The 19298-nt window shown below is 37.5% G+C and overlaps 1 protein-coding gene across 13 annotated transcripts in view; it reads left to right on the top strand.

Moving 5' to 3' along the window:
• Positions 1–19298, top strand: part of GRID2 (glutamate ionotropic receptor delta type subunit 2) — an 804597-nt gene that overhangs the window by 569452 nt on the left and 215847 nt on the right. For all 13 annotated transcript variants that reach the window (XM_083834802.1, XM_083834813.1, XM_083834803.1 and 10 more), the window contains 2 exons: positions 348–509; positions 8275–8394. In XM_083834802.1, coding sequence (XP_083690928.1) covers positions 348–509; positions 8275–8394 — 282 coding nt within the window. The remainder of the gene's footprint in view (positions 1–347; positions 510–8274; positions 8395–19298) is intronic.

Below are 19298 nucleotides of genomic sequence, written 5' to 3'. Positions count from 1 at the left end.
TGAAAAATTGAAAATTCCAGGCAACTGGTTAAAAATAAAAAGAAGTCTGCTTACAGTCACGAGCAGGGCTTTAAATCCTCCAAGTGGAGCTGTGCCAGCTATTGGACCGCCTGTACTTTACGTGTGTGTAGTTTGTCGCTGCAAATCAATTGTAGCATTACAGACCTTAGCTGCTATTTCTACCAGAGCCAAGGAGAGGACTTTTTGACTCTTATGGTTTCTTCTTAAAACCAAATAAGTCGTTTAATTACCAAAGGATTATGAGAGAGGCAAAACAAATGATAAATTCTAGCTGCTGGCAGGAGACCACAAATAATATGCTAATACTCTGTTTTCAATATCTGCAGATTTCCAACCTGTATATATATGACACTGTCCTTCTGCTGGCGAATGCCTTTCATAAGAAGCTGGAGGACAGGAAGTGGCACAGCATGGCCAGCCTGACCTGCATCAGGAAGAACTCTAAGCCCTGGCAAGGAGGACGATCCATGTTGGAAACTATCAAGAAGGTACTTTTTTCCAGTATTTCATCATCTTCGATTTCTAAAATACTTGCAGTAGAATTTCCATCTGAGATGTGTACTGTCCTTGCCAACCAGTAGTTCTTTTTTGAAGCAAAAGTTTTGATATATCTACAATTTTTGAATGAAAACTCTTTGTTTTTCTTTTCTACGTCATAATGAGTGTATTTGAAGTGAAATCAGTGAGTTTGTTCACCAAAACTATCAAACACTAGTAGAGAATAATATCATATTGAAAAATTATCACAGATTAGGAGGTAAACCAGAGAAATGTACTATATTTATTATTTGTGAAATAAAGAAAAAAAAAGTTAGACAATTACAGGACATTTACACTCAGCTGGTGTTGTGTGGAATTTGTTGTTGCACTGCTATTGACATTAATGTATTGGCATAATAGAAGTGAGAGAAGGAAAATGGATGAATATGGAGTCATCTAGTCTATACCTGGCCACTGCAGAACTATTTCTTAGATTAGACAATAGATGAGACAGTGCTTTATCCAATGTTAAGTTCTCACTATTTCTCTGTGAATATTACTTCATACCTAAATCATGCTTATTCCCCAAATGATTTTCCTATTCTTCAGCCCTTAAGTATATTTTTCCTACTTATTCCCTTTCTTCATGATGTTTAAAGACTCCACATACTTAGAAACAATTTTCACAGCCTTCCAGGTCAGCATTTAGTCAAAATATGCATAGGTTGGTTGTTTACCCTTCCCGGTAAGTTATTCTGTTCAGCCTCCTTATGTTATTGATGTCTTTCATAAAACTGTCTTCTCATTCATCTGCATGTACTTTCTGGTAATGTGTATTTATATTTAAAGTGCTGGCAGTGCCTGCGTTGTAAACACCAAAAAACAGGACAGTTAAAAATAAAAATAAAAAAATGTGCTTTATTTATATCTTTCATTAAAAGGGCATAAAAATAATTTTAAATATAATGTTGTTTTGTGAAGTTGCTGTTCTGTATTAGGTCTTTACAGCAGAAATTACGATGATGTAGGCAAAATATAAAGTTCTTTGGAACACTGCTTCCCCCCCACCCCAGGTCCAATCTGCATTAGCTCCCAAAGAATGGTTCAAGGGCTTTCTTCGGTGTCTGTCCTCAGTTACCATTCTAATAGTTGGAAGTCATGAGACTGCAAGCATAATCCAGGACACATTTCTTATTACAGGGGCAGGATATGGCTATAAGTGGCTCTAAAGAGTATCGCAGGGCAATTTCAAATTCACATTTGGCAGTCTCTTGTATTTTAAGCTACTTTACAGGCAAGGCTGGTTCTGGAACTTTTCTTATCAACTTGCACTTTGTAAATACTGTGGTGCACTTTTTCTTTAATAAACTAAAAGCTATTCCTACTTACTCAAATCCAGATAGGATGCCTGAGCCAGAAAAGCCAAAATACCCACTTCCAAGTTAGAATTAGAATTTGCTATCTGAACTGAAGTTTCACACTCTGCTAGCAGTTGTAAATTTTAGTTTTGAAGTGCTCCACCATGAAAAGGACTGCTGACTGTTTTGTATTTACAAATATTTGCTTGCTTGTGACATTTGTGGATGTGAGACTGATCCTGTTCTCCTACATAAATGTCCTTCATGCTGTGTCTTACCACTATTGCATCTTTTTGCATCTCAAACAGCCAGGGTTTATTCCATTTTTGATACGTTGCCCTAACTAGCACGTGCAGTTTATCTTCTTCCAATTCCCACCTCTTAAAATGGTGTGATTAATAAAATAAATTCCTTCTCTGGCCTTTCACACCAGAGCCACACTGTCTTGAAGATCTTTTTTTGCAGTACTTCAGCCTGAAATGTGAATAGAAGCCATCAGTAAAAATATGAATGCATTCAAGAAGGCAAGAGCAAGCTGAGGTTCAAGGGATGTGGTCAGCTTGGTAGAAAGTGAATTGAATACTATAGAAATTTGTGAAGTGCAGTTAACCAAACTTATTTCCTGTTGCTTTTGGGTTTCTCTACTAATTGAATTAGATGGCTTTGACAATAAACCATTTTGCAGGTGTAAACGGAAGTGTACAAATGTTTCTTGCACACTGCATTGTGATGACTAAGATGAATTTATGGAAGCAACATGATAAAGTTGAAAGTCAAAAGTAAGCCCAAAACTGCAGGCATAAATTTCCTGTGTGGATACTAAAGATTGCTGCAAAGTGCTGGAATTGTACAGGAAAGAGGAATTCTGCTTCAGTTTTGTGATCTACTTTCCCTTTGAATTCATTGACCCAGTTATTTAGAAGAACTTCAGGATCACAGTTGTGCACTTTTTGTCTGCTATTGTTGTGGAACATCAACTAAAACCAACAAACTAAAAGCATTTCTGAAAACCCTTTTCCTTAGTTTTAATCTTGAAGGAAAGCAGGAAAAAATGGCCATGTGGTATTTAAGTGGTTTCAGAGTAGAAGATTCTGCATTTTCATCTTGAAATCACCACATGTCAAAGATGTAGTGCATACTGGAATAGCACTGGAAAACATTGCTATGGCTCAGAGCAAAGATACACTTGACATGTGCCTTAAACGTGCCTTGAAAAAGGATTCCCACCCCCTACACAGTTTTAACTGTACCTTCATAACAATCTGTGTCGCATAGTTGGAATCACAGTCTTGTCCCATATCGCCCCTCGCTGTAATTTCAGTGGATGGTCAAGTACAGTGGTGGTGGGGAAACAGTTAAGGAATTGATGCCTAGTTCCAGACTGCCTGCCTTAGAAAAGGACTAGCAGTAAAGTAGCTGTTCTCCTGTCAGCAGCAAAGTGGAGGTACTGTTGCCATCTTACTGCTACTCACAGCTTCTTGCCTCCAAGAAAGCAGAAAAATGGGTTCTAGAGGAAGCTTTTCGAGAAGAAAATCTGTCTTCTAGAATCAGAGATCATGAAATGGGAATATCTGGCAGCATTTTAACTGCCAAAGGAATCTCCCTCTGATTTCTGGAGGGAAAAAAAGAAAAGAGATGGGAAATCTGTATAAGCTATACACTGAAGAAAGTAAGAGAAAAAGGTTGCTGATGTACCTGCAGCCCCACTTGCTAAAAATAGCAGAGTTCTGGAAGTAAGTAGAGAAAATGCTTTCTTTGTGATTAATGAGCTAGTATGGAAGAGCAGGAAACAAGGGGGGATTAAGTAGTTTCAGGGATTTCTTGAAATAACAGAATGGCTATCTGAATCATTCCCTATTGTAACTTGTTACTTTTCATTCTTGAATACTTGATTCCTGGGTCTCTATTCCTATAAACAACTCCAAAAGCTGATTTACCGTGTGATTTCAGCTGATTGGACAGTCTAAAAAGCCACTAAAATTAATAATAATAAAAAAATCTAATATCTGTTTCTGTCCATTCTGGAACTGAATAAATAATTAAATTAATCACGAAATACAATCCTACTAATGAATTTGGACAGCTCTAGCAATTAGACCAAAATTCACTTCTGCAATAGGAACTATCCCCAAATGCGTGCCCAGTTTTTTTTATTTCTCGGTTAAGCTATTTCACTGTGAGAGTAGTAAGTATTAGTCGAAAATAATTCTACTGTTGGAAAAATTAATCTTCCTGAATAGCCTGAGAATAAATGTAAGTAGGATTATATGGAGGATCAACTCGGAAAAAATGACATCAAGTTACTGCATATATCTTCACTCTCATTTACCTGATCTCTTCCCAGTCACATTTGCTTAGCTCACCGACAAACAACAAATTTTTAGTACTAGCAGCAGCGTAGAGCTGTTCCTTTGTGGAAAATGTGCTGCAACTTTGCTGTTTCGTGAATCATGGGCAAGAATTTTCAAATGGTTTGGGTCTCAGAATTGTCAGTCATGTTCAGGGATGACGTGAAAAAAGATGCCAAATTGTTCTTCAGACAGTGGTGTACACTCTTTTTTCAGGCACCTGAAAACAGTGTCTTTAGCTGTAATAATTTTATTACATATTTTAATAATTTTTTTCAATATCAGCTTTTTAAACGTGAAAATCATATCTGATGCTTACAGCATTTTTTATGCCTATAGCCACACTTTTTTCCTTTTTTTAATTGCAAAATAGCTAGTGTCTGAGCATAACCAGAATTTGAAAAGCAGCTTTGTGAAAAGTGAAATATTTTGTAACTGATGACTGGCAAGCTGACATTCCCATGTGAAGTCCTGACTGCTGGGTAAATAGTACTTTCTTCAGGGACTTACTTACAGTATAACAGTGTCTAAGCATATATAAATTGTAGTTTATCTTGCCAGTCTAGAGGGGACTCAAGTAGGCTTTGACTATATTGCCAGCTTTATAATAGCTCTGCGAAGCCCAGAGCAGTAATCAGAAACATAAGTAAAACATTTTTGTCCTAACAACTGACATTTCACTCTTTGGTTTTAAATGTGTCAGGAAATTGCATGGTTGTGGCTCAACTGTAGAAGAATTTTAGAGTAGATAATAAATCTGTTTTTTTTTTTTTTCCAAATAGCATTGTTTCTGTAAGTTAAATGGAATGAAAAATTTATTTGGCTCTTACCCATTATCTTAATTAATGCTGACATAGTTTGAAAAAAACTCATCAGGAAGTTAGTGGATCAGTAACTGTCACATGGATTGCCATTTCCACTGTGATCTCTTTCTACCTTGCATTAGAGGAGGGATATAAAACACATGCAGTAAATCAAGGAAGTGTTTGAGGTATCCACACTGTGAGAGACTAATGTGCACTGTGTGCAGAAAAATGGGAGCAGTGTCCTGAAGCTCTCACTAGGCCATATGCTGTGCCATTCCCTCAGCGATGAGCAATAAAACAAGCTCATGTGCCAGGCAAAAAAGGTTGTGTGGGGCAACAAGAGCCAGCAGATTTCCATTACAGGATTTTCTGGCCTTTGGGGCTGAGGCAGCCAGGCAGGTCACAGGTGGAGCTAAGGTGTCAGGACCTCTAAGAGGTTTCCTATCAGATTTTACTGTTGTTTTTCATTATATGGGTGGTTCCACACTGTTTTGCCTCTGTTTCTTCACTTTCCAAGCCAGGAGCATTTCCATAGAATCTGAGCTCTTATTACATTTATTTCTGGTGTACACAGTGTAGGAAAGAAAACTCTAATCAAAGACACTCTTACATGACAAATCTTCAAAGCATGAGAAAATTACCAAATAGATGAATGAGAAAACTTGTTGTTATGGTTACTGCTGGATTTCAGACAGATAAAAATAGCTTACAGACATGCAGTTTGTATCTTGCCCCAACATTTACAGCCATTTAACAATCAAGGAAAATAAACTTACATAATGGTTTTGGATAGATTCCATTTCAAAATCCAGTAGTACATCTGTTGGCCTGTACTAGTTAGGGGGCATGTCCAAAGAAACCTGTGTTTTTATAAAAGGTGGATTTCATTGCTTCAGATGTAACCGAGGTGAACTCCTTCTTCAAATGATCTTTTTTTGATCATATTTTCTCTAATAGAGACAGGAGTTGCCAAAAAAAGAGAGAGCAATTTAATATTTTAGTCTGAAGTATCAAAAATCACTTACATTTTAGAAATGCTTTTATCTTCATGTTCTATAAATTACTAGGAGCACTCTCAACCTGGAAAATTAAGCAACTTCCCTTTTCTAACTTTAAAATCCCTAATTTAAAAGCACTTAGCAACAAAATAAGAAAAAGAAAAAAGAAAAAAAAAGAGGTTCCATACATACTTTCTGTTGTACTGAGCATGTATGTTAACAGAACTTTTTTGTTTCCTATTTCCTTTCTTTTGTCATTTCATTCCAGAGTTTTCACTTGCTATTTCTAGACATTGCATGGGGCTAACTTGAAACCGTTATCCATCTCAGGTGGTCTATAACAGTCTAATTAATTTTCATACTCAGACCCCTATGCTCTATTCACATTGTAGGGGCAAAGTTTCAGGAAGTAGAATAGGAAATATGAAGTAGAAGTATAATAAAGGCAGTATATGGTATCAGCTCAGTGGTGCAGGAGTAGGAGCAGGTGTAGGCTGTTCGGGAGGGGCAAGTCAGCCAGGTGGAAGTTTCTGGGAGTCAGATGGAGATCCCTAGCCTTGCAAAACTGTGCTGTTTCACAGGCATTTCCACATTACATATACCATGAAATTCTGGCTTAATTAGTCAGAAAGACAGATGAGCCAATATGTGGAAAACAGACATGTACAACAGGTTAGTTTTTTGTTGTTGTTGTTGAAGAATAGTATGTAGTCAAATGAAATTTACAGAAATTTATTTTGTATTTATGAAACTTGGATATTTACCTAAGGACAAGTTCAAATGATTTTACAGGTAATCACAAACTCACTGTGTCTTTACTCTGTACCAGCCAGAGGTACACTATCCCAATCTAAAAGCCATGAGTGTGTGATTATTACAGGATTGTGCTCAAGCTAACAAGTAATCTCAGTGTTGTGCTAACCATAGTAATATGCATCAAAATTGCCCGGATGACTTGGAGTCATGCTGCAAAAGACTGTGTGGTTGTACCTTTTAATCAGGATTGTGTTTTTTCACTTCTAGTACTTCATCTGAAAAGTAGAGATTATAGAAAAGGTTAAAAATACATATACATGCAAAGTATTTTCTTGTTTTTAGCTGAAAATGACACCTTATGAAATACGTAGAAAATGTTTCCCTGACAATGCAAATCTCTAATCTTAAAGTTTTAAAGGTAATGATGAGTAAATTCCTCATTTTTACTATAATCATACTAATGTTTTACAAAAGATCAGAACTTCAAAACTCTCAGTTTATGTTTTGAAGAAAAGCTATGCATTTTGTATGGTTTTATAACAGTGGTAATTAATTTTTTTTCTGTGCATACATAAAATATTATTAAAGTTTCTTGGATAAAGTGGGTTAAACATTTAATATTTCCTATATCAAAAAAGTGAGGAAATTTTCTAAGGCTAAAGGTTTTTATTGTAGTCATTTCTAGTGGCTGTGTTGATTTTACAGTTCCATTTTATCACAGTTTTTATAAAAGGCTGAAATGTTTGTCATGTTGAATTGACTCTGGAATATATTTTGAGAACCGTTATGGCATATATAGCATTTCAGTTCTGATTCTTTATAGTAAATACTCATTGTTTCATCTTTAGTATTAGCCCTTCTGCCTAAAACGTAGAACAAAGTGGAAGCAAGCATGAAAATATGCTGCATTACTGTTTATCTGATGCATTCCTAGTTTTAGAGAAGATTTGTGGAGAAAAACAAATGATTATATTCAGCTAAACAAAACCCTCATCACTTGTATGGATCACATATGGTGATCTCAAAACACTTCTAATTTAATCCAAAACTCAACCTGATATCTTGTGGAAACCTGTTTTGGGTGAGAAATGTTTGGGGAAAGAACAAACTCATTTTTGTATAATTTCTTTTGTATACTTGTCTTTAGTTTTGCTTCCACTAAAACTGGTTACAAAACTGCTTTTCTTGGTATGGGATTAGAATTTAAATCACTGTTGGTACAAAGAACTAATGTTGGCATGCAAATAAGATAAAAGTAAGACTACTGCTTTTATTGTATCTCTTAGCATTGTTGAGTTTGATTCTTTGGTGAGGAAATTTAGTAACAGAGGGACAATTTAGGGTTCAGAATTTTTAGGGAAATGTGGTCTTTATAAAATTGTCCTAATTCTGGTAGTTGTATGTGTATAAGTAGCACATAAATCCCTTGAAGAAAGAAATGATTGTTATAATTGGCTACTTCTGAGTTTTCAGTTTTCTTTTTCTTGTCGTTTTTATTTTTCAATAGGGTGGAGTGAATGGTTTGACTGGAGAACTGGAATTTGCAGAAAATGGGGGGAATCCCAATGTTCACTTTGAAATTCTGGGGACAAATTACGGAGAAGATCTTGGCAGAGGCATCCGCAAGGTGAGACTACATATTATTCAATCAAGACACTACTTTTTACTGATAATCTTTTTTTTAACTATCTTGTGTGCCAACCTAGCAGAAACGTATTTGATGACAGACAACATGTTATGTATGGTTGAGCGGAGTAAGAAACGTGAGAAAAGTCGTGAACTTCTAGATACCCATCCATTTTATTATTGCAAAGAGCATTGCAGTTGACCAAGGTGTTGTTCATAATACACAGTATGCTAACTGGCTGTTGCAAAAGACTAGCAAAGGCTGTTGTTTTGTAATCCTTGCAAGCCATTTCAAAAATATCAAGTTTTACTTTGGAAGATATTTAGAGCGCTCAGCTTTATACTTGATGCTTATGGTCACATTAGGATGCTTTTTGTTAGATGATTAAAATTCATAGCTATAGGAAGAGAAAATCTGTTGTGAAATAGACATTTTTATAATTTCTTTTCTTCACTCCTATGGCAACATCCTGTACTTACAAACTTCTACAGCAAATATGTAAAGTTAGGTACTTAGCTGCCAGACACAGTCCAAATACTTTGACTGAGATTGGGTAAATTGCGTACATCTAGAGCAAAAGAAGAAGGTCTCTATTTGCAATTCATATCCTTAGCTTTGTAGGGACAGCCCCCTGTCTGAGATGGCAAAAGTAGCAAAAATCACATAGTAACTTTTCAGAAATGAGAAGGGTAGGTAAGCTTTTTCAGGAGCAGCTCTTCTTCAAAAACAGACCTTCTGAAAGATAATACCAAGATTTTTTAAAGTTAGTGTATTGGATCATGCTGGTTTTTATAGGTACCTAACCTGAAGGGATTGTCTCAAAGCAGATGATAGAGAAAGTTATCTTAATATATATATGCTTCTTCCATGTGTCAGTGTCACTATATGATGAAGTACATCATTTGTCTGCATACCTTCTGCAGTAACAGATAAGTGCTCTGAAAGAAGAGAGGGAGAAATAAGAAGTTAAAAGTGACTCTCAACTCCTCTGATTTTCATTAGAATTATTATTCCTTTCCTGCTGTTTCTGGCTGCATTGTATCATCTGTTGTCAATAACTTAATACACATGTGCCTATAGCTAAGTCACCTTGAGCAGAGATCCTGACAGATGCCTCGGAAGCTAAATGGGGCTGGATCTTGTTAATATTTGGAGGGGCGCTTTGCAAAGCCTTTAGGCAACCAGAATGTTGGATGAATCTTTATTCCCTCACCTACAAATTGAGTCTGTTTCAACATATTTGGACTTGATTTATTTTCCATGCTATGCATTTAGGAGCTATTTATTTTTTAGACCAACTAAGTGGTCTTTCCTAAGACAAATCTTTTATGTCTTGATTTAATTTAATTGATTGAGTTTTGTTGGTTTTTGACTTCAGGCCTGTCTGGGCGAATGCCTTACTGCAGCATGCAGTTGTGTTCTCCCATTTCACAAAAAGATAGAACTGAGAGAGATCTGTAGAAAGGACTTGGAAATACAGAAATGCTAAAGGACTTCCTATCTTTTCTAACTCCTCTTCAGTGGTGTAATTTAGATATAAGGCAAAATTTAAAGTATGATATAGTTTACATTTAAAGAGGAAACTAATGAGCATGGGCACACAAGTTGTGCAAAGCAATGACATTCCAAAACAAGCAAACAGGCTTTTTGAACCTTCCAAGTTTATTCTTTATTGCACTTCAAGGACAAGGAGACATTCATTGTCTTTGGAAGGAAATAATTTGTCAAAGAGAACAGAGTTTTGCACAGAATATAATTAGACCGTGAAAATCAGTGTCATAAGACCCTGTTCAGAAGAAAAACAAGGTTAAAAAAATAAAAATACATTTTTTCAGTTTCTTACTATGTTTGGCAAGATGAGCAATTAAATTTATATAGAGAGATTATAAGAAATTTTTCCTGTTGAAAGTTGCACTATAAATGTCTATTTTCAGAGTTGCACTGCAGCTAAAATAAATAAATAAATAAATATGTCCAGAACAGAACAGATTTAATCTGTTCCAATACTTTTTTCTAAATGACATTCAGTGATCCAGAGAAAATCCTTTTCCCTAAAAGCTTTCTTTAGAAATAAATTTCTGTATACATGGTGAGAACTGTTCCTGAATGTGTCTTTCAAAAAAAAGATCAAAATAATTCAATTAAGCATTTATTTATTTACATATTTATTTCAGTTGAACCATAAAAGGATTTAAAACAAATATGGTATTTATAATCAATGTCATACATACAGTCAAAAACCAAGCTTTGGGGATCCTAAAGCATTCACATCAGAGATGAAGGATAAAATAAATTTTAAGGTGAAAATGCCAGATTTTGGTTTTAGTACTTTGACAAAAGTTCATGTATTTTGAGATTTTACTTTTCAGATTATGAGCCACTGGTGTTGGAAGCAAATTGTAATAATTACAGGAGTCAGATGTATTTTTGCTAGTCACTAATTAAAGTACTCTTCAGATTTTCATGTATTTAGTAGTCTGAGTACAGAACTACCTAACCATTTTTACTTCTCAGCTCTAGTGGAAGCAGCTGCAATTAGTAGACTGAAATTTCTAAACAAATGCATCTTCCCTAATTAACGTGTTTCCAAGTACTTTTGCAGAAGATAATGAAGGGTGAAATCATGACAAAAGCCCCTTTGAAGTCATTGGGACCAGAAGGTCACACCAAGTCAAGTGTGTAAAGAATTTTATTTTTTTTTTTCCTGAGGAATAATCAATTGATTTTAATTAAAGAAAGTAACATTTTAAAAAGCACTCAGATTTCTCAAGAATCCAGATTGTGTTTGAAGTAAGTTCTGTTTGGGTCCCTAAGTTATTCAGTTACCTCTGAAAAGTTCACCTATATTTGCAGGTTAATAATCCTAGGACTCAAGAATACAAACATTTTAGGAAGCATCATGAAGTTGCATGTGTGTTTGTCTTTACTGCCTAAATTAAACTATGTACCTAGCAGAAACTGCCTGGAAGTCCCCTCCTTCAACTTTCATGGGTTACCATCATATCTGGAAAGCAGTGGGAGCATTGACATGAAAGTTCATTGTGTAAGGAGCTTTCATCTAGCAAGGAATTAACAAATTCAGCAGTGGGATTTGCCTGAAATACAACTTATCTCAGCTTGATGTACCGTTACATCTGCAAATACCATCCATCACCTTGCAGACTAGGGATTGCTTATGTGTTGCTGGGGTCAGATACTTTGAGTAATACAGCCAGATCACTGCCAGATACTGATTTTATTGAAACCAGTGGTGATACAGTTCCAAGAAAACTGCAGAAAAACTCTTGGTTTTTTACATATCATGCTGTGGCTTGCATTTGTGCAGATATAGTTATATTCAGTAAGAGACACGGGAGTATTTCTGACATTTCTCTGCTGGCATTTGTCTGTTGGTATTTGACATTTGAGTGTGTATTCTTTGACATTTAAATTTCAGTGCAATACTTTTATCTATATTGTTGAAATAAAAGCTGCCATTCCACTGAATAACTGTCCAACAAACAATCGAATGAAAGGGAGTTGATAGCTCAGAGGAGTACTGTCCTATATCTTACTGGTGTAGAAAACAGCATTGCAAAAATAAAGTGGTTTTCTTGTTTCTTCCAGTGCTCCTTGTAATCCAAAATTGGGCTCATCCTCAAAAGCTTTGAGCTAGACCTTTTGAAGTTTAGAGGACTGTCTTGGTGTTCCCACACTGTTTTTCTTACCACATATGGTCATTTGGAAACTGTACATTTTGCTCTGCCTCTCTACCCCCATTAGTGTACACCCACCTCCAATGTTTTTCCCTTGCCTTCTGGAGATGGTTTCTGTCATTTCCTCCGTGTGGAGACATGAGAGGACGTGCCAGGCTCTTGTCTATCTCCCTTGCTGCACCACAGTGTCCTTGTCAGGGCTTCCTTTGCCTTCAGATCACCTAGGGATGCCTCAGAGCAAGGACCAAGCCAGGAGTATGCAGGAAAACAGATTACCTGGGAGGGGCAGCTGAGTAACTCCAGATGCTGTGAGACATTTGTCTGGTAGGATGTCAGGGCTCTGCCCAAAAAGCTTTTCATTTAATGACCATAAGGAGGACGTGTTATATATTTTAATCCAAGGGATATCTGTAGTGCAAAATATTTAATGTAAATGTAGGTGAAGGCGGCCTCTGGCCATAATGCCTAACAGATGTGGTGTTCCTCTCTGCTCTGCTAGTTCGAATGATGGGGCATTCCCTCTGGCATTAATACATGCAAGTTTTTATTTTACAGATTATTTAGGGTTGCATGGAACATTTTATAGTTGTAATATTTGTTCAGAGATGGGAAAATTGTACTGCACTTTTTGTTTTCATTCTAGTAAAATGATTGCTACATCTCACCTAATCTGAGAATAGTTGATTACAATAGTGGTATTGCCTTGTTTTCCAGCCTATCATTTTTTCTTACATTTGCATCAAGAAGCAACATACATTACAAATGTATATTTGTCTTCCTTCTTGCAGAAGCTGCTGTCTCTTCTGCTACATTTAAAACTTTTTTTCTTTCATCTTGTATTCCCTTTTTCTTCATTAGTTAAAAAGAGGAGTTAAGACAGCTCTGCTGACACCTGTTAACTAGCGTTATTTAATAACCAAGAGCGGACACAGTATTTTCATCTTGGTTAGCTACTTGAGGTAAATTACAGGTTCACTGGTTCCTTTTGTGATCATGATCAAAGGTAGAGCTCTGTAAAGTGATTTAAAATGTATATATATCAGCACTTGGTACTTTAAGCTGTGATCTGTCTTAGCTGCTTCTAAAGGCTGATGTGCAGTTTATGATGTGACTGAAAGATACACTTGCAATTTACAGAGACATTGTTGGAGGTGTATTTTTTAGTGAGTTGAAAAGAAATTTTGCTGTGTCTACCTCCAGCATTGATAACAATGATAGACCTGGCAAAGTACTAACATGATGCTCTATTTAAAGCAACTTTAACTACATAACAGCCCACTAAAAATGAGGTAAACTACTTAATACTAACAGTGAAGAAGTAATTAAATACCACAGTGGATTGAGGCCAGCTGTTCTAGTCCAGTGCTTTACTTACTTCTTCTGAAGAGTATCATTTCCTTCCTTTATTTAGTGCTGTGCAATGAGTGAAGATACAGTGACTGATCCTTCCCTTCCTGATTGCTTCCAAAAATCTTTTGTGAAATTTCAATTTAATCTAATTTGGCTAGAAAATGTTGGGAATTTGCATGTTATCACAGTGAAACTTGTGTTAGTAAGGAACAGTGACTTACTTGAAAATGCACTTCTGTTTAGTTTAAGTCAATCTAAACAGACATTGCACATATTGGACTTCTGAAGACTAAAGCAATGGAGATTGTATTCCTGAATTTGATAAGTTTAAAAAAAATCCCTGATTTGCTTTTGAATAAAGCATATTCTTTTAAAATGTGAGACTGCAGAGACACAGAGACTGACTCAGAGTAATTTATAGCCTACCATCTGCAGAATCTGTTAGGTTTTGGACTCTCTGACTCCGATGGGAAAAGAGATCTGAATCCTGGTGTTGGACAGTCCAGGTGCCTGCCCTGACCCCAGGCTGTTTGTCTGGACAATCAAGTATTTCAGTGTTCATAACAAAGAGTGAAGTAAAGAAGTTAGAAATGGATTCAGTGATGCAGTGAATGCAGCCAAAGGAATATGGAAGACCAGGGTTCAAGTCCTTCTAGTAATCCTTTATTTATGCAGAGCAGCTACTATAGGATGTGTTATGAGCAACCTATATGTTCCCCATGAGTTATTCACCTGTGCAGTGGGATGTCCACCAGGAATAAGGAGCCTGGGTCAGATTTATGGGCAAAATTAGCTAGAACACAAACTTTCAAACTCCAAATAAAAGCCTACAAAGCTAAGGCAAGACTAGTGCGATAGCAACATGGTATCCCACCTGTTTCTTCTAAGAAGAAGGATGGTAAACTATATCTGCTGAGCTCACGTGCTCAAGCATTCAAAGGTCAAGGGACCTGTCATAAAAAGGAAAGCTGATTTTACACTGTGAGTCAGGTAGGTGTCCAGGTTTCTCAGTCCAGAATAATGGTTGGTTAAATGGTTGGTTAAAATGCATCTCAAGCAATTAAGTTACAGGTTTATGCAGTTTTCAGCATGCAGATGGATGGCTTTAGCAGTGACATTTATAGAGTTGGAGGAGTTTGAAGCCCCCCAAATCTTTCAAGCCTCCTAGTAACTGTAGCGTTCTGAAATGAAGGTTTTACTCCTGCACTGGGAACAGTGGGGAAAAGAGAAAATGCAGTATGGCAGGAAGGGACAGTGCAATAGAACCCTGGGGAGAAGCATTGGTGTCAGAAAAAAATTCCCCTTGGGACGTTGGGGCTCTGTCGTATTTCTCTTGGCAGTTTTGGCAGGGATGAGTCCATCTCTATTTTGCTCAGAATTTCCATTCTTGTCAAAACTAATGTAAATGTTCTTGCTGAAAAATGCTTCTGGTGGATTGGGAGCTGCCTATTTTGACTGATTGCTCTCATTAGAAAGAAACAAATATTTTGTATGTGATTTAAATTATATAGTTTTGTATTTTTTATTCATTTTTGTTCATCAGGATAAGAGGTTTCATTTTACCCCTTTCCTGTTAATAATATAGTTTTCTTGACAGCAAAGAACAGGAAAAATATTTCTCTCTTTCAAAGTTGTGGTTTTAATTTCCTTGAATATCTTGTTATGACAATGGACACTTGAGAAAGATCAGCCATAATAAATAAATAAATAAAAGGTACTAATTGTATCTGTAACTCCTGTTTTCCATTGAAGCTGTTAGGCAAATGCCTAACTACAGAGGCTTCGCTGTGATTATTCTGTATTTCAACATTGGTGTAAGAGCACGGAGTGCCACAGAATTTCACTCAATTATTTTTATCGATAAGGATTTTTATTATTATTATTATTATTATTTGTCCTACAGTATTCTAAAGAGCAGAAGTGCTGTGAGCTTTTTTTTTTTTTTTTTTTTTTTATAATGAGCATGGGAAAGACAATTTGGACTGAAACATTGGTCAGGTTAATGTAGTGTATAGAACTTGATTTATATCCTTTACCATTAGACACTTTTCTTTTCCTCCATTTTGGGGTTCCACTTTTCCCTTCGCCCTGGTTACATTTAGCCACAGGCTGACCAGACCAAGTGATTGTTTTTCCAAACTTGATGTCTGTAATTGGTAAGCATTTACAGTTTGATTTGTTGGGCAAATTTTGAAATATCCTTGCTATGGTTATATGGCTTTTTCTGCTGTGTAAGTAGCTGTGAGAGCCTCCTAGTGAACGTGGATCTGCAAAAGTGGCTGGCAAGTTGTGGATTTTCATCCTTAAATACTTGAGCTGAGCACATTAGCTTTGTAACTCACTTTAGAGATCTAAAGAGCTTGGGAACTTTGAAGTGCCTCCAAAGTGACATTTTAAGTAATGTCAGAAGGAACTATATATATTTAAGAATGGACTTAATGCTTCATTGACATCTCAGGCAGTAATGCTACTATGTGATTTTGCAAATCCTGTTAGGAACTTCTCCCCGCTTTTAAGTGCTTCAAAAATGTTGTTCATCATCCTTAAAATTAGTAGGACAAAGCACTCAGCTTAACCTGAAGTTATCCATTTCAAGGTAAGGATTCTTAATGAAATATAGGTAAATTTCAGAATTAAAGCTTTCAGTGTTTGTCTTCAGCTCACTAGAGTAGATTTGGTTTTGACCAAAGCTATCACCTGATGAAAATGAATTAATTTCATGAATACTTTTAATGGAACAAAATCCCAGCCAACCCCAATTTTGTGCAGGATTTGCTGCTCCACCTGGATGCATACAAGCCTATGGGACCTGATGGGACTCATCCCAGGATACTAAGAGGGTTGGCTGATGTCATGTCTTAATTATTTTTTAATGTTCGTAAGAATCTCAAGAAGTCCCTGTCAAGTGGAAGCTGGCAAACGTTCCAGTTTTGAAGAAGGGCAAGAAAGAAGACCCTGGTAATTACAGGCCTGTCAGTTTCACTTCAGTGCCTGGTAAAATTAAGGAGATTATTCTGGGATTTATTGATAAACACCTGAAAGACAATGCAGCCATTGGTCACAGCCAATACAGGTTCATAAAGGGAAAGTCCCACTAAATGAACTTAATTTCCTTTAATGACAAAGTCACCCACCTAGCTGACCAAGGGAAGCCAGTTGATGTAATCTTTTTGGATTTCAGCAAAGCTTTTGAATCTGTTACTCACGGTATCCTTCTGGACAAAATGTCCAGCATACAGATAGACATAATATGATGGGTGAACAACTGGCTGATGGGTTGAGCTCAAAAGGTAAATGGGGTTACCTCAGACTAGCAGCCAGTCACTAGTGAGGTTCCTCAGGCCTCCATTTTAGGGCCAGTTCTCTTTAATGTTTTCATAAATGCTCTGGATGCAGGACTTCAAAGCATACTAAGTAATTTTGCAGGCTTCATTAAATTGGGAGCAGTGGTTTACTCCACTGAGGACAGAGAGGCCATGCAGAGAGATCTTGACAAATTAGAGGGCTGGGCAATCACCATCAATATGAAGTTTAATAAGAGCAAGTGCTGGATTCTGCACCAGAGATGAGTCAAGCCTGGCTTTACATACAGTCTGGGGGACAAGAGGCTGGAGAGCAGCCCCGTGGAAAGGGATCTGGCGGTTCTTGTAGATGTCAAGTCGCACGTGAGTCAACAGTGTGCCCTGGCAGCTGGGAGGGCCAACCATATCCTACGGTGCATCAGGCACAGCGCCACTAGCCAGTCTACGGAAAGGACTGTCCCTCTGTATACTGGTGCAGCCTCATCTCAAGCACTGTGTGCAGTTTTCGGTGCCAGCATATAAGAAGGACATAAAACTGTTAGAGAGTGTCCAAAGGAGGGCAACAAAGATGGTGAAGGGTCTAGAGGGGAAGATGTATGAGGAGCAGCTGAGGTCCCTTGGTTTGTTCGGCCCAGAGCAGAGCAGGCCGAGGGGAGGCCTCATGGCGGCCTGCAGCTCCCTCACGAGGGGAGCGGAGGGGCAGGCGCTGAGCTCTGCTCTCTGGGGACAGCGACAGGACCCGAGGGAACGGCATGGAGCTGGGACAGGGGAGGGTCAGGCTGGGTGTTAGGGAAAGGTTCTGCACCCAGAGGGTGGTCGGGCACTGGGACAGGCTCCCCAGGGCAGTGGTCATGGCACCAAACCTGCTGGAGCTCAAGAAGCTTTTGGACAATGCTCTCAAAATATGTATGTTTAACCCTGAAGTAATCCAAAAGAGGGGATGTAGTTATTGATTCATCAAGTGAAAAGGGTGACAAAAACTAGATCTTCAGCCACTTAAATATTTCCATCCATATCTGGATGTAAACTGCATATCCTATTCAAAAATTAATAGTAATTGGAAAACCATGTAGACAGGAGAAAAGGATGATAAAAAATTGAGCTACTTCTTTTAACAGGAGGCATGATGAGACAGTACTGGGAAATGGGTCATTTAGCTTTAGCTTTTCAGGGTGCTGGAGGGTGCCATTCAGATCTCTGAATTAAGAGCTCAGTGCACAGCCAGGGGAAGGCTAAAGTGTGTAAGGGTTATGACACAGATTGTAGGTGATAATATGTGGAAGTAGGTCTACAGAGATTTCACCTGATTTGATAAATTTTTAGGTTTTTTTGTTGTTTTGCTTTGCTTTTTTCCAAAAACATGAGCTACGTTGACACAAGTAGATGGCCTGCTGTGTCCTGCCAAGACAGAACTGTGTCTCCTCACAGTACTGAGCTGTTGCTAATTTGCACATTTTTGTGAGGGGTTTCTACTTGAAGGCTATGTTTTCTCACAGTCTGTTGAGCCTCTGTGGTATGTCTGAAAGAGTTGGCAGGCCCATATTTATCAAAACTTTTCTGGTACAAGTTTTGAAGTAGGCAGATTGCTCTCCTTTCACAGTAAGATTGCTTTGTTCCAAGCTAACCTATTTATAGGAAAATATGAAAGCATGTCTTATTAGATGCTGAATATTTGTGTTGAGCAGAGATGAAAGCAAGTTGGTTTTTTTTTTTTTTGGCTTGTTTGTTTATGGAAAGACTATTTCATTGAGCTTGATGCTGATGACATTTTACTGATGGTAGTCAGTAGTATTCTCCTGCAGTGGGGTAAACTGTCCTGGTAAGCCCAATGACCTTTGCTTCTGTGGACAGAGAGTATTTGGTGTCACTTTCTACTAAAGCAGGGAGAACCCAAAACCAAACATTTAGTCCCTTTATTTCCCCCTCCACAGGCTGTGGGATCTAGAGGAGCTAGCCAAGTCATAAGCTGATTGGGGAAACTGGTAATTGAATTCATTGAAAATTTAGGGTATGTGGATTTCCAATGAGAGGACCCTTTGTATATCTATGTAATATCTACCACCCTCAATCTCTGCAGCCTTGGGAGTATATTTACAGTGGGAAGGAATGTGAAAACATCCATGAAACTGCTAAAGGCTCCCACATTCATCGGTGGGACACAGTCATTTATAGGCAAGCGTCAGTAAGAGGTACATTAGCAGAGAGTCAAGGGTCAGCTGTCCCTTGGTGAGAGGAGAGTGGTGCTTGCTAGGGAGAACAGCTCAAGTTGATGGGGGAGTCTCCCCTTTGGACTGGGCAGGAAAATGTAAGTGCAGTGGTTAGCTAAAGAGAAGGAGGAGAAATGATGTGTCAAACTGTGGAAATTGTTTTCTACTGTTGTCAGCATAACAGAGCTGAAAGTACAGTAAATCTGTTTGTTGTGTTGTTTTTAAGACACATAAGAAACTAATGGTAATATTTGAAAAGACAAAGAGAAGCATCCCAGTGATGTCAACTTAGATAATGTATTGTTGTTTATATTGCATTTCAGTTTCCAGTTCATATACTTCAAAATATG

Source organism: Anser anser, assembly GCF_964211835.1.
Source record: "Anser anser genome assembly, chromosome: 4".
Classification (NCBI taxonomy): Eukaryota; Metazoa; Chordata; class Aves; order Anseriformes; family Anatidae; genus Anser; species Anser anser.
Note: the sequence above shows the minus strand (reverse complement) of the source record. Positions and strands in the feature narration are given on the sequence as shown.